The sequence below is a fragment of the Prenolepis imparis genome, unplaced genomic scaffold (genome assembly GCF_030444845.1).
Source record: "Prenolepis imparis isolate NDT839.2.m4 unplaced genomic scaffold, iyPreImpa1.0 SCAF_565, whole genome shotgun sequence".
NCBI classification, from domain to species: domain Eukaryota; kingdom Metazoa; phylum Arthropoda; class Insecta; order Hymenoptera; family Formicidae; genus Prenolepis; species Prenolepis imparis.
In genome coordinates this window covers 2958-17640 of record NW_028141723.1, presented here as the reverse complement: position 1 = coordinate 17640, position 14683 = coordinate 2958, and the positions used below count along the sequence as shown (strand labels likewise).

The following is a 14683-nucleotide window of genomic DNA, read 5'->3' as shown; positions in this document are numbered from 1 at the left end:
AAGTAGTCGATATTCTTATAACCTTTGGCGAATGTGGTAGAAATTACAGACTTACTGCCCGTACTTATGCGGAGCGATTCCCAAATCGCCGCCATCCTACTGATCAACAAATTATAAACATTGAAAGGAGATCTCGTAATAATCCACTTCATCGCGAAAGGCGAAGGAATAGACTTCATAATAATAATGACCCTAGATTGCTCGCAGTTTTGGCTATGGTTCATCAAAATCCCCATATTAGTACCCGTCAAATAGAACGAGAACTGGGAATCCCTCAAACTACGGCACATAGATTGTTACGATCAGTCAATTACCATCCGTATCATATTACTCTGGTACAGGAATTAAGTGAGGCCGACTACGTACTCAGAGTACAATTTTGTAGATGGGCTCTTGAGATGTTAGATCAGAATCCAGATTTTTTTAGTAATGTTTGTTTCAGTGATGAAGCAACATTCATCAGCAATGGTAGTCTCAATAGGCATAATTGCCACTATTGGTCACCAGAAAATCCACATTGGTATCGTGAGGTGCTTAATCAACATCGTTGGAGTTTATACTGTATGGGTAGGCATTTGCAATGGCCAAGTCATTGGACCTCATTTTTTTGAACGTCCAATTAATAGTCCAATGTATTTAGAATTCCTCGAAAATGATTTGCCAGCATACCTAGAGAATGTTCCCCTTGCAGTTAGACTAAATTTATGGTATCAACAAGATGGTGCTCCTGCTCATTATGCTCGTATTGTACGGATGTTTTTGAATCAAAGGTTCCCAAATCGGTGGATAGGGCGGGGTGGACCAGTGGCCTCCGAGATCACCGGATTTGAACCCCCTTGATTTCTTTTTATGGGGATACGTTAAAGATGCAGTGTATAGTAAAGCTCCAACGACAAGATTGAATATGATGGAAAGAATAAGAAGAGCTTGTGAAGCTATAACTCCTTTAATGCTAGAAAATGTACAACGTAACTTTCGCTGTCGATTACTGTTATCCTTAGAAAATAATGGTGCACACTTTGAGCATCTCCTCCATGCGGAGAGAGCTGATAACAATGCAATCTTGCCTTAACTGGTTGGGTCACCACACGACCTTGCCTTCACTGGCTGGGTCACTACTTGACCTTGCCTTAACTGGTTGGGTCACCACACGACCTTGCCTTCACTGGCTGGGTCACTACTTGACCTTGCCTTAACTGGTTGGGTCACCACACGACCTTGCCTTCACTGGCTGGGTCACTACTTGACCTTGCCTTAACTGGTTGGGTCACCACACGACCTTGCCTTCACTGGCTGGATCACCACACGACCTTGCCTTCACTGGCTGGGTTACCACACGTTCAAGCACCCCGAATTGTGAGAGGCGAGGGGACTCACGTTAATCAAGCACCCCGAAGGGAACAGAAAACTGCTACGTCCACGACGTTGTTCCTGGGTTACGCTAAAAGCAGTTTCTTGAGAAGTAATTAATGAGTAATAAAAAATAATGAGAAGTTTGTTTTAAGACTAATTTCGAGTATTAACAATGAAAACGTGGTATTTTTATTGTTAATTTATTGCAGAATCGTAAGCATGGGTTCTCAGTAAGAGAAATCGAAGAAATTGAATTTCGTCGATTACAGCGCCATCTATCATGAATCGAGAAAAATGTTTCAGACAAATTGTATGTGTTTTTAGCCAAAGATTCCGAATATGCAATAAAAAATAGGGGTTCCCATTTAAGATTTCAAACTTGCCCCCCCTCACCGCCCAGGGGGAGGGGTGGGGGGGCTCATTTTAACGTCATTGTACGTCCCCCTCGAAATGACAAAATTTTGATTCTAAACATTTTTTCGTAGTGTGCTTATTTTTCGAGTTATTTGGCTGCCTAAATTAAAATGGGTCACCCTGTATATAAAATATTATTTTGTTTGTGTATAAACCCTAGTCTACAATGGCAGTAAGCAGTATAGAGTAAGCAGTAAGCAATATGAAATGGGAATTTCGTTACTCTCGGGCCCATTTCGTTACTCCCGGTCTTTACATCCATTAAAAACAGTATACAATGGCAATAACAAGGCTGTAGGAATAGAGAGTATACTGTTTTTAGTGGATGTAAAGACCGGGAGTAACGAAATGGGCAATTCCCATTTCATACTGCTTACTGCTTACTGCTTACTCTATACTGCTTACTGCCATTGTAGACTAGGCTTAAGGGAATGATATATTGTTTGATTAATTTTTTTGCACATGAAATTGTAGAGAAAATTCTAAAGTCAATTATATTTTCTTAATTAACATGCTATTGTTTCTTTTCTTAAACTAATAACAATTGTTGAGACATTCAATAAATAAATAATTAAAATCATTGAACCATTCTCTCTCTCTCTCTCTCTCTCTCTCTCTTTCTCTCTCTCTCTCTCTCTCTCTCTCTCTCTCTCTCAATATTATATAAATATAAGTGCAGAAATTTCAACGTCGTGAAACATAATATAATTTATTTTTGATTTTACATGTATAGTAATTGTAAGTAAGTTTAGAGAGAGAGAGAGAGAGAGAGAGAGAGAGAGAGAGAGAGAGAGAGAGAGAGAGAGAGAGAGAGAGAGAGAGATTATTTAAAATTATTGAAACTTATTATTAGTAATTATTTAAAATTATTATTATAAGTGTAATTAAATAAAATTATTATTATAATAATTAATTAAAATTATTACTTTAATAATTTACAATAATTACTATATTATAAATGTTTATTACCTGTAGTCTGCATGATACCAATGACTTCTACGTGATCCTCTTTTTTTATATCTAATGTGAAATATTCATCCTCGGTAAAATTCATAATATGTCGTACTTCTAATTTATATATTCCGTCTGTTATTGATCCGCAATCCTATTATTTTGTTCATTTTATCAATTGTTTTTAGGAAATTGGTTTTTACGTATCCTTTTAAGACTGTAAAATATACATTGCAATTAATAAAAAAAATAACATAACATTATATTTTATTAGTTATAATAAAATTATAACAAATTATTAAATTGTTATAAAATTATAATAACTTTTTTAAAAGTTTTAATTGTTTTTAAAATTCATTATTGAATAAAATTATAATATTTCATATATATTGTGACGTGACAGTTTTCATTTGGTGAAATTGTCCGTCACAAGGGTCGCGAGACTCGACCGGGGGGGGATTTTGGGACCTCTGCTCTCTCTAACATAAGAAAGAGAGAGAGCGATTCGAGCGCGGAATCGGACGCGATTCCGCCGCTGCGCGTTTCGATTGCGTGCTGCCGTAGCTGTTGCGATTGCTGCGGCAGCTATTAGCGAAATTAGCGAAGGTCGAGGGAGAAGCGACGACATCTCATCCGGAGGAAAAGCGGCGTAAAGGGAAGAAACAGGACGAGGGGAGGCCACGCCTTACGGAACACACTAGGTGAGATCGCTATTAAACTATCATGACCTTAAATATTTTTCGGGACAGTAGATGCCGCGTAAAATTGATATCCATCTCCTCTTCCCTAGGGATTGAGAGCTGAGGAAAAGGGGAAGGCCACTCCGCGCGAGAAGTGCGCAGGAGCCCCGCCACGGAGTTACGGCAAGGGACCCGATGGCCGGCGCCCGGACCCGGATGCGATCCACGATCGATTGAGGACTCGCGGCGGACGACATCCGGTGTCCGAGGCGGCCGGAATCGGGCCCCCCGTAAGCTGCCGCAAGATTTTCCCGCCCGTATCCTACGGGAATGGAGGAACGACCCCGGAAAAGAAAAAGAGCGCGGAAGCGAAGGGCCGCCGCAACGACCGCGGGGATCCTCCGGGCCGCCTCACGGCCCTGATTACGGGAGCGCCCCGAGCGGCCTAGTTCGGCGATACGGCGCCAGCGTGTCTCCGGCGAGACTTCCGCTCGTCACTGTCGGGCAAGACGCGTGAGTGAGCAGAGGTCCTGTCGACTATCAGAAAAAAAACGAGATCGAAGCGAGAGTGACGTCGCAGAGGACGAAAGCTGGTGAGACGTCGCCATCCCCGACCCATACAGAAGGTAGATTGTTCGAGCGAGTCGCACCGGGGAAATAGAGCCTATTCGAAGTAGTTGCCGAAATAGTTGCCGAAATGGCGGCTGACGCCACGTCATAGATTCTCGGGATACCTTTTGTGACGGCCACCGGAGTGACGACTCGCTCGAACCCCCTTATTACACGAAGATCTCTCTCTTTTCGGCTAGCCCACAGTCCGAGCTCTGAGGTTGGAAAAATTTGTACGGTTCATATGGTGTATCGCGATAACATGTTTCTCGTTAGCTGTCGTGTATAATTCGTAAGATCGGTGAGCTCGTAAATTCGTATTTAGCGCGGGTACTTTGTTACTTGTTTAGCGTATAATGAACGAAGGGCAGTATACGAAAAGGACCTGACCCTCCGTTCGGTTGTAATTAGCGCGAGCGAGAAGTCCCGGATTCGATACTCACGCGGGTAGTAACAACTGAGCGGATCACGTGCGCGGCGCGTGTACGTTGATATCCCGGCGTGCGACCGTACGTTTTATAGTATCGAATTTCGGGCGGCGCGAGCGGCTTACGCGTATTTCTAATACGACGATATCCGTATGTGAATATTCCGATGTGACTCGAATAATAGTACTATGTCAAATTATATTCAACGGTCTCCTATGTCGACCGAATGTCTGTTTGTCTTTATATCATATATTGAATTTGTATTGTTCTGGTTTTTTTTTTTATTAGTACTCATGTCTTTAATACGCTTTCTTATTAATTACTTTCTTTTGCTTGCGTAAATATACTCATGAAAACCCATCAAAATCGCCCCGTTATTCTCCTTCTTTCGCTGTCGCAAAGCGAACCCTTGCCGTCGGCCGAGCTGCCGCGCCCTTGATCGTCGCGATCTCTTGGCGGGTATTGGATCGAGCGTGCCGGATTCGAGACGGACGCGGCTACCGCGTCGCGGAGTTCCGGTGAGTAGCGGTACGGTTTCCCGTACCTGGCGCCCATTCCGGTTAGATAGAGTTTTGATTATTAAACCCGCACGCTCGATGGTCCGAATAATCCAAGAGATCGTGTCAAAGGAATCACCGCGAAAATAACGATAATTATAATTAAAATTTATCGGTTATAATATATACATATATATACAGGGTGTTCCATGACTCGAGGTCCATACATTAAGGGCGTGTTATTGAAGTCATTTAGAGTTTAAATTGTCTAATAAACATATGTCCGACAATGCTTCTTAACAGAACTGCAACCATTTCAATTTAAAAAAATTAAGTTGACCTTGAAATGATCTCTAAATTGATCCCTAGGTCAAAGTCAAGGTCACCATCAAATGCCTTATTTTGAGCCCTACAAGTTTCATTGGAAACACTTTTTTCTAAAATGCTTAGTTTTCGAAATATTCAGGGGTTCCGGTACTTTTGGCCCACCCTGTATGTATAATCAATTGAATTATATTGTTAGGTATGTACATATATTTAGGGTGTTCCGAAATTGGTGAATCAAAATAATATCACAGTTAAAAATTTCTCGAAAAAATTAATTAAAAAAGTATTTGTCAGTTTTCATTCCAAACAATAGTTTTTGAAATGAAAAGGTTTAAAACTGGCTAATTACAAATTGTTATTAAACGTACGCCTGAAGCGCGTGAAGTGCGTGATCACTAACATTTTGTTTTTGCTTTTTTGATGTTTCTTTAAAAATATATTATATATTTTTATATATTACATATATGTCATAATATAATATATATACAGTGATGGCATAAAGTTCCGTAACGGTCAAATATCTTGGATAATATTGATTTATTGGGAAAATGTTTCAAACAAAAGAGTACACTGCAAAAACAAGTGTGTTACTTCTACACATTTTAAGCGTGTTATTCTGTAGACACTTTTTACACGTTTCATCGTGTGTAAAATAAGAACACACGTGTGTTGCATGTATGCATCTATGCGTGTTGTTTTTACACGTTTTACGCGTGTTCGTGTTGGATAATTGCCGCCAAAATTGTAGGGGTGTTATCTGGGGTCTTATATATATATATATATATATATATATATATATATATATATATACACTTTATATTAATACATATTTTATTACATTAGCGTGTGCCAATGATTAATATACATATATGAAGCGAACTATGATAAATAATATATGTATATATATATATATGTATATATACACTGTGGATGTTATATGTTATGTGAATAATATGATAAACTATGTGATAAATATATATTTTACACCTATTAATCTAAATCCTGAATTTTTTATCACGATATTTGCCGCCAAAATTAGGGATGTTTGACAGCTGTAGAAGTAACGCGCAAAATGTTGCATTATGTGTATACGATGTACATGATGCAACATTTTGCACGTTACTTCTACAGCCGTCGAACACCCCTAAAATTGTTTTACAGCGGGATTTCTAATTTTTTTGATTCATTTTTCGTATGAATTTGTGGATCGTGTGATTTTTAATGTCGGTTCCAAGTACCTTATGGTCAATAAAATCCATTACATTAACGTACGCCAATGGATACGCTGTGTCCCAAATATAATATGTAGCCAGCAAACCCATGACGGTTTTGGCAACCGTAGGATTAATTTATTTATATGTTTATATTAAATTTTTATTTCTTTTATACGAATTTAAACACAAAATACAAACTTTTAATACTGATCTGATCAATTATTAATGATTTTATAAATTATAATATTTTGTTATACATATATTTGTATAGAGTTGTGTTTACATATATATATTTTAGTTAGGTAGCATGTTATATAGGTAGGTCTATATATTAGTTAGCTTATATATTATACATTTTTATTACATAGTTAGTCATTATATATTTTCTTTAGTTCTTTGTATTTTTTTTCAATTAATTTTTTTTACACACTTATAAATGTGTTTCTTTTTTCCGTGTTAGTTTCGCTCGTGCGTTATTATCAACGTGTGTTGTACCGTACAATATGTGGAACATAGTACTTTCTGTATTATATCAACACGCTTTAAGTGTGTTTGAATTAACGTGTTGTTAACGAGTTGCGTCGAGAAGATGTGTATAACACCTAACCATATTAAAACTACACATTTACATGTATTGTAGAACGAATATTCTATTCAAAGTGTGTAGTATCAACACAGCAGCCGTTCAGTACACGTAAGCAAAGTGTGTTATGTCTTATTTCTACACACGTTGAACACACATCGAACACGCCCATTTTTTGCAGTGTTAGCCATAATTCTCTACTACGATGATCTTGGGATAGCAAATCCATTGGGTGTACATGCGAAGGAACAAAAACTATCCATATTTTATTGGACTCTTGCAAATATTCACCCAACTGTGTGATCATCGCGAAATACAATCCAATTATTCGCGATTGTTAAAACTTCATATTTGAAAAAAGGTGGACTCCAAAAAATATTGGAATTATTTGTCGCAGAAATTATAACGTTACGAACCCAAGGAATTACCGTAAATATCAGAGGACGAGGAGAAACCGTTTTTAAGGGATCACTTTTATTTTTCGCAGGTGACACTCCAGCTTCGGCACTCGTGGGGGGTTTTAAAGAATCCGTATCCGCTTATCGACTATGTCGTCAGCATGGCGACAAAGCACGATTGGCATACAAATTTCTTAGAAAATAACTTTGCGAAACTATGCAAGTCATGAAGATCATTTGGCAGCAATTAATGATCCAGACATTCCAAAAAATACTGCAGATTTTTGGAAAAAGCGATATCAATGGCAAAAGCCCACTGTTGAATATACCGAATTTCGACGTAACGACCTGTTTACCTCAAGACTCGATGCATGTCTTGCTTGAAGGTGTCGCTCTTATCGCTTGTAAGGGACTTTTGCGATTTTGTATTGAAGAGAAAAAATTTTTAACTTTAGCTGAATTTAATAACAGACGAACTAACTTTGACTATGGACATTGGCAAAATGATGCACCTGCAGTTGTGTTACGTGAACATCTTTCTGCAAATAGTAATCTACGTCAAACAGCATCACAAATACTTGTGTTGTCTCACACCTTACCATTTTTGATAGGTGAAAAAGTAATAGACAGAGAAGAAGATGATATTTGTGAGCGAATGGAATGCCACACACTCCTGTTACAGATATTAAATATTTGCCTCGCGTATGAAGTTTGTCTAGAATCTGTAACTCTGCTATCTCGTATGATAGAGTTATATATTCCACGATTTAAGCGATTGTATCCCAATTCTATAGTGCCAAAGTTTCATTTTCTTATTCATATTCCCCGATGCATTCGGCTATTCGGACCAGCGCGACAACAATGGTGTTTTCGGTTTGAAGCTGCTCATGCTTATTTTAAATCATTAGTGTCAATCGTACGGAATTTTAAGAATATGCCTTATATTTTAGCTTACCGACATCAGGCACAGTTATGTTCAGTACTTGCAGCGTATCCTGGTGCGCCCGCGAAAAAATTCTTGTACAAAGGCCATAAAATATATCCCGGAGTCACGGTGCTATTACCCAATTTGCCGAATTCCGAAATATTTCATAGATTCATAGCTGAGGCTGATAGAAACAATTGTCTAATATTACGATCAAGGAAAGTAGTCATCCATGGAACAACATATCAACAAAAATCCGTTATTCTTTTAGAGTGTAATGACGCTTCACTACCTTTATTCGGACAGATCAAAAAAATTTTTGTTCTCCGTGAGCGTATATTTTTTCTCTTCTCATTCCCGGAGACCTTATGCTTTAATAACAAGCTCAATGCATACTGCGTTACAGAAGCGTGTAATAACTTTAAAGACATAATTTGTGCTGAAAATTTAATTTTTCCTCATCCGGTTTTTCGTTTCACACTGTTAGATGCAACGTATGTCAGCTTAATCAATCATGAACGTAATGAATTTTCCGGATAATAAAATAGAAATCGCAAGTCTCAATTGCAAAATCTCTTATGTATTTTTTTTAAATTAAAATAAATATTATTCTAATAAAATTGTTTATTTATTGTGCATCAGTGAATGTATATGTTAGGAAACTGTGGTTTTAAAAACTTTTATATGACCCACACGAATATTAACACACTTATAAATGTGTTTCTTTTTTCTGTGTTAATTTCGCTCGTGCGTTATTATCAACGTGTGTTGTACCGTACGATATGTGTAACATAGTACTTTCTGTATTATATCAACACGCTTTAAGTGTGTTTGAATTAACGTGTTGTTAACGAGTTGTAATCGAGAAGTGTGTATAACACCTAACCATATTAAAATTACACATTTACGTGTATTGTACACGTATTATTCTATTCAAAGTGTGTAGTATCAACACAGCAGCCGTTCAGTACACGTGAGCAAAGTGTGTTATGTCTTATTTCTACACACGTTGAACACACATCGAACACGGCCATTTTTTGCAGTGTAGGGCTTAAAGAAATCTATTAGCTGATATCTATTTGACTTTGATATGACCTTGAAAAGCACGATCATGGTCAAAATAAAAGTCTAAAATGGAAACTCCTATTTTTTATAACATCTTCTTGTAGCTGAAGTCGAGACGTTTCCAAAATGCTATAATAAAATATTTTTTTCTTAAGTACTTTTTGAGTTAGAAGGTTTGAAGTTAACAATTTTTTGACATATGTATAATGTAAAATATCTTTCATTTTTCGGTAATCTTACCTTAATACTTTTATTCACAAAATTGGTATCATTATTGCCCGCATAAAAGTATTAGTAAGATTACCGAAAACTGAATATTTTACAATATATTTTACATTTCTTGTCAAAAAATTGTTAACTTTAAACCTTATAACTCAAAAAGTACCAAAGAAAAAAATATTTTATTATAGCATTTTGGAAACGTCTCGACTTCAGCTACAAAAATATGTTATAAAAAAGAGGGGTTTCCATTTAAAATTTTTATGTTGACCATGATCGTGCTTTTCATACCAAGGTCAAATAGATATCATCAGCTAATAGATTTTTTTAAGTCCTATTTTTTTGTGTGAAACATTTTCCTAATAAATCAATATTTTCCAAGATATTTTAGCGTTACGGAACTTTTTGCCATCACTGTATATATAAAAGGCAAGACATTTGAAAAAATTGTATGAAAAAATTAACTTGTTCCAAGAGTTGTAGCTATTATGAAAATATATATTAATATATTAAAAAAGATATTATATAAAAGATATAAAGAGTGAAATAATACTTACTAATTCGTTTTGTAGTATTCAAAACTTCATGAAGTTCAACCGGTTCAGGTTCTGAATCTAAACAACTTATTGGATCAAATTTACCCAGATTTAATACCACGGTGTTAGATTTTACTAATAATTCGTACGGCATATTCCCATTATTAAATTGCGACATTTTTGGTGGGCGCACTTGAACACCATCCAAATGAATTATCTGTTTTATAAAGAGAAACGTATTTTAATATTAAAAATATAATTATACATATAAAATTACACACATGTATTATTTTTAAAAAATAAAATATTTGCAACTTATAAATTAAATATAATTGTCACATTTTAATATAATAATAATAAAATATATAAAATAAAAATAATATTAATAAAATAGTAATAATGTAAATATGTTATTGTGAGTAATTATAAATTAGTATAAATAGTGAAATTGAAAAATTATATGAAAGAGTGATAAGTAAAATAGACGCAATATCTGTCCAAAAGTGTAACGTACATTATATGTGTATATATAGGTCATAATTTTATATTTCTTAAATAATATATATTACAACATATTATATATATGTTATAATATAATATATATATAATAAAATACAAGAATATATTTGAAAAAATATTGCATAAAAAAATTAACAAATGAAAGAAATAATGAAAATACTTACGTGATTCACTATTATATGATGCTGTATATCATCAATATCATCATTCCAGGAGACAATTTGTATTCGTTTACCTTTGCCATTATTTAAATAAAATTTAAAAAATTTAAATTGTTGCTTGGAACCAACATATCGTAGAGATTCGATACCATCCACGTATCCAATAATTTCACTATTATATAATTTAATTCATAATAATTAGTAATAAATCATAATATAATTGTATTTCATATAATTTTTAAATTTTTATCAAATAACATATTCTTTAATAGATCTTACACAAACATTTAACTTTAAACATAAAATCTTAATATGATATATACATATATATATACAGGGTGTCCGGTAATAGTCGCATCAACCGTCGTGTGCAGATTTCTGGGATCATTTGGAGACGATTTTTCCTCAGCGAAAATGTCGAGGGAGGTCATTATTTTTTGCATGTTTTCAATTTTTGCCATCATGTATCTTTGTAACTAAGCCTTAAATTAAAATTCTATTAAAGTAAACTCTACCTAAAATTAACTGAAGAATGTGAATTTATTATTATTTTATTTCCACAAGGCTTAGTTTGCGAAAAACCCTTTATTTTCAATCGCTTATAACTCGAAAATTATTGGTGTCTCGACATTTTTGCTGAGGAAAAATCGTCTCCAAATGATCCCAGGAATCTGCACACGACGGTTGATGCGACTATTACCGGACACTCTGTATATATATATTTATAGATTGAATTGAATTAATTATGAACGCTATAATTATTTTTTAATTATTTAATTATAATTGTTATAAATTGTTTTATTTTTTTATTGTTGACTGTTATTTGACTGTTATACGTATAACATTATAATTATTAAATTTAGAAAAATATTAAAAATTACAATAATAAAATTTTATCACAATGTGATAGAAATGTATAATATAATTTATAAACATTAATTAAAATAATCTTTTATATAAATTCGATAAAATACATGTGTCTTTATATTTACAACGTCGAATCATACATTTGCACATTTTCCAATACTTCGTTCGATGTCAGTAAGTCTACTGCATTTACATCGTTTAACTCAATAAGTTTATCTGCATGAGTTTGGGATGTATTACTTCCAGATGCTTCCATGTCTAATGTGACAATTAATTAATCTGAAAATACATAATATACAATATAAAAATGTGTATATATGTATATATGTAGAAAAATATATTACGATTTGATTTGTACGTTTTATTGTGCAATTTATTTATTTAATCTTAATTTGAGAGTCATAAATGTTAAATATTATGTTTCGAATCATATATTAATTTTTATATTTATTTGTATAAAATATTGCTAAAGTTTATCTCAATCAGATATGGAAAATAAGAAAAATTAATTGTCTGAAATTTTTCATATTTTTATCAAATAAACGCTTTAAACATAGCAAATAGATAATACACCAAATATTAGATTAACCTTCTTTATTAAGAATCTATTAAATTGTGATACAGCACAAGAAGAAAATAGGACATGACAGAATAAAAGGAATAAGAGAGAGAGAAAGATAGAAACAAATAAAATATTTTGTACGTACCGTATAAAATAATTCGTAACCTCCTTCTAGAATTCTGGAATTATGTCACGTTAATGAATTTTTTAAAATGTTTATGTTGCATAGTAACAAATCTATGTTTAATCAATAAACAACACACACACACACACACACACACACACACTGAAAAAAATCTTGTTAACCTGACTAAACCTTTCAAGTAAATTACTATTTTGTTAATTAAACATATATCAGTATTTAAGTCAAATACACGTTTTGTTAGATTTAATATGTTATATTTAATTTAAATATTTTTATATGTTCAGTTAACAAAATGTTATTAGTTAAAAGGTTTAGTCAAGTTAACAATTTTTTTTCAGTGCACACACACACACACAAAGAAAGACAGGGTATCCTCTATTTTAAATAATGCATTATTAACATACTTTTTTTGTTCGTCTCTTCTTCCTCTTTTCTTCTTCTTTTTCTTCTGCTTCTTCTCTCTCTCTCTCTCTCTCTCTCTCTCTCTCTCTCTCTCTCTCTCTCTCTCTTTCTCGATCTTTCTTCTTTTTCTTTTTATCTTTTCTCTTATCAGCTTGACAACTGGCGAATTAATTATATATAATTATAATAACATAATAATACACTTATAATTACACACACACACACTGAAAAAAATCTTGTTAACCTGACTAAACCTTTCAAGTAAATTACTATTTTGTTAATTAAACATATATCAGTATTTAAGTCAAATACACGTTTTGTTAGATTTAATATGTTACATTTAATTTAAATATTTTTATATGTTCAGTTAACAAAATGATATTAGTTGAAAAGTTTAGTCAAGTTAACAAATGTTTTTTTCAATGCACACATACACACACACACACACACAGAGAGAGAGAGAGAGGGTATCCTATTTTAAATAATGCATTTGTTACGTCCTGTGGACTGCACGATTCTTTTCTCCTTCCCGATTTACGCAGATTCACGTTCCGCGAACATATTAATTATAAGACCGAAATTAGTTATAAGAATTAAACGGAGAAAGACAGTGATTGTGAAACAACTCGACCGGTGAGATTACGAAACCTACACTTTGATCAATAAGTCATAGGTAATGTTGAAATATCACGATCGACACACGCTATCAGCGGACCAAAGATCAGAATTAAGAAAAAACACTTCATACAAGAGAGCAATACGTTGCGCAAAAGGGATTAAAACACCGAACGTATGACTATGAGTCACAAGAAAAGAAGACGCCCTTTGCCCTATAAGAAGGGCAGACGAATAGTATAAAAGCAGTGAATCTTCCAAGAACGCTCTCTTTTTTTATTCCGCCTACGTCGTGGCAGTTACGCACTTGCGCACCGTAATAACCATTAGTGTAACGATCGGACTCAGCAATAATTAACAACCACCCAGCGTCTTCATCGACACATTCGAGAACTCGAGGGAACCCAGTAATCCTGAGAACCAGCCGATTTGTCAGCGCCGTTCAGTAACTAGATCACATCAAATAGTAAGTACACTCATTCAAACGTAATCCCGTAAAAACAAATAAAGTCCAACAACGCGACTAAAATCAACATAATTCTCAGTGAATTCCGTCGCCTGTAATGCGATCAAGCGCGCCCATAAGTGGAAGCGCAACGATATCGGTCGTACTCCGCTGCGAGCGGAACGTTTAGTAGCACAATACTACCGCCTTAAGGAAGAATTTAATTTAATAACCAAACACACGTACATTCCACGTTCACCCTCTCCCTCTCTATCGTGTACTTCCCCAACCACCTGTACTTGTCTCTCTTTTTTCTTTTTATCCGGTCCTTCGTCCTCCGACTCAAGACCATCCTACTCCCCCTCTCTATTTTCACCTATTCCAATAACTACAGATGACCCTGTATACTACCAATCTTCTCCTAGATCCTTTCGGAAACGATATCCGTCCAGTTCTCTTACCCCTCCCGTCATAATTATTTACGACTCTCCTCCCTCACCTCCTTCCCTCATAGATCTCACACATGAACCGTAACGATAAAATTAATTGTATCTACACACACGCACAATCAAACACATACCAGTACTTTAATATATATATATATATATATATATATATATATATATTCGTGTTCACATAAATAAATAATAATTTTTTGTTAATTAGTAAGTTATTCAAGTACCCATTACTCTATCCTGACCAAAAATCGCACTAGGTCCCATCCCGTGCAAAAGAGATTAAATTCTCTTGCCGAAAAGGGACCAACGA

General features: G+C 34.6%; 1 protein-coding gene and 1 pseudogene across 1 annotated transcript; one reads left to right on the top strand and one right to left on the bottom strand.

Moving 5' to 3' along the window:
* The first annotated feature begins 215 nt into the window (after positions 1–215).
* On the top strand, positions 216–8919 carry LOC145948675 (uncharacterized; annotated as a pseudogene).
* Positions 8920–9529: 610 nt separating this feature from the next.
* Positions 9530–12002, bottom strand: LOC145948676 (uncharacterized). The gene is made up of 4 exons (XM_083058297.1): positions 11872–12002; positions 10883–11051; positions 10221–10416; positions 9530–9573 (listed from the first exon to the last, which is right to left on the bottom strand). Exons 1-4 carry the CDS (start codon positions 12000–12002, stop codon positions 9530–9532), a joined length of 540 nt encoding a protein of 179 aa, XP_082914423.1.
* Positions 12003–14683: the final 2681 nt, after the last annotated feature.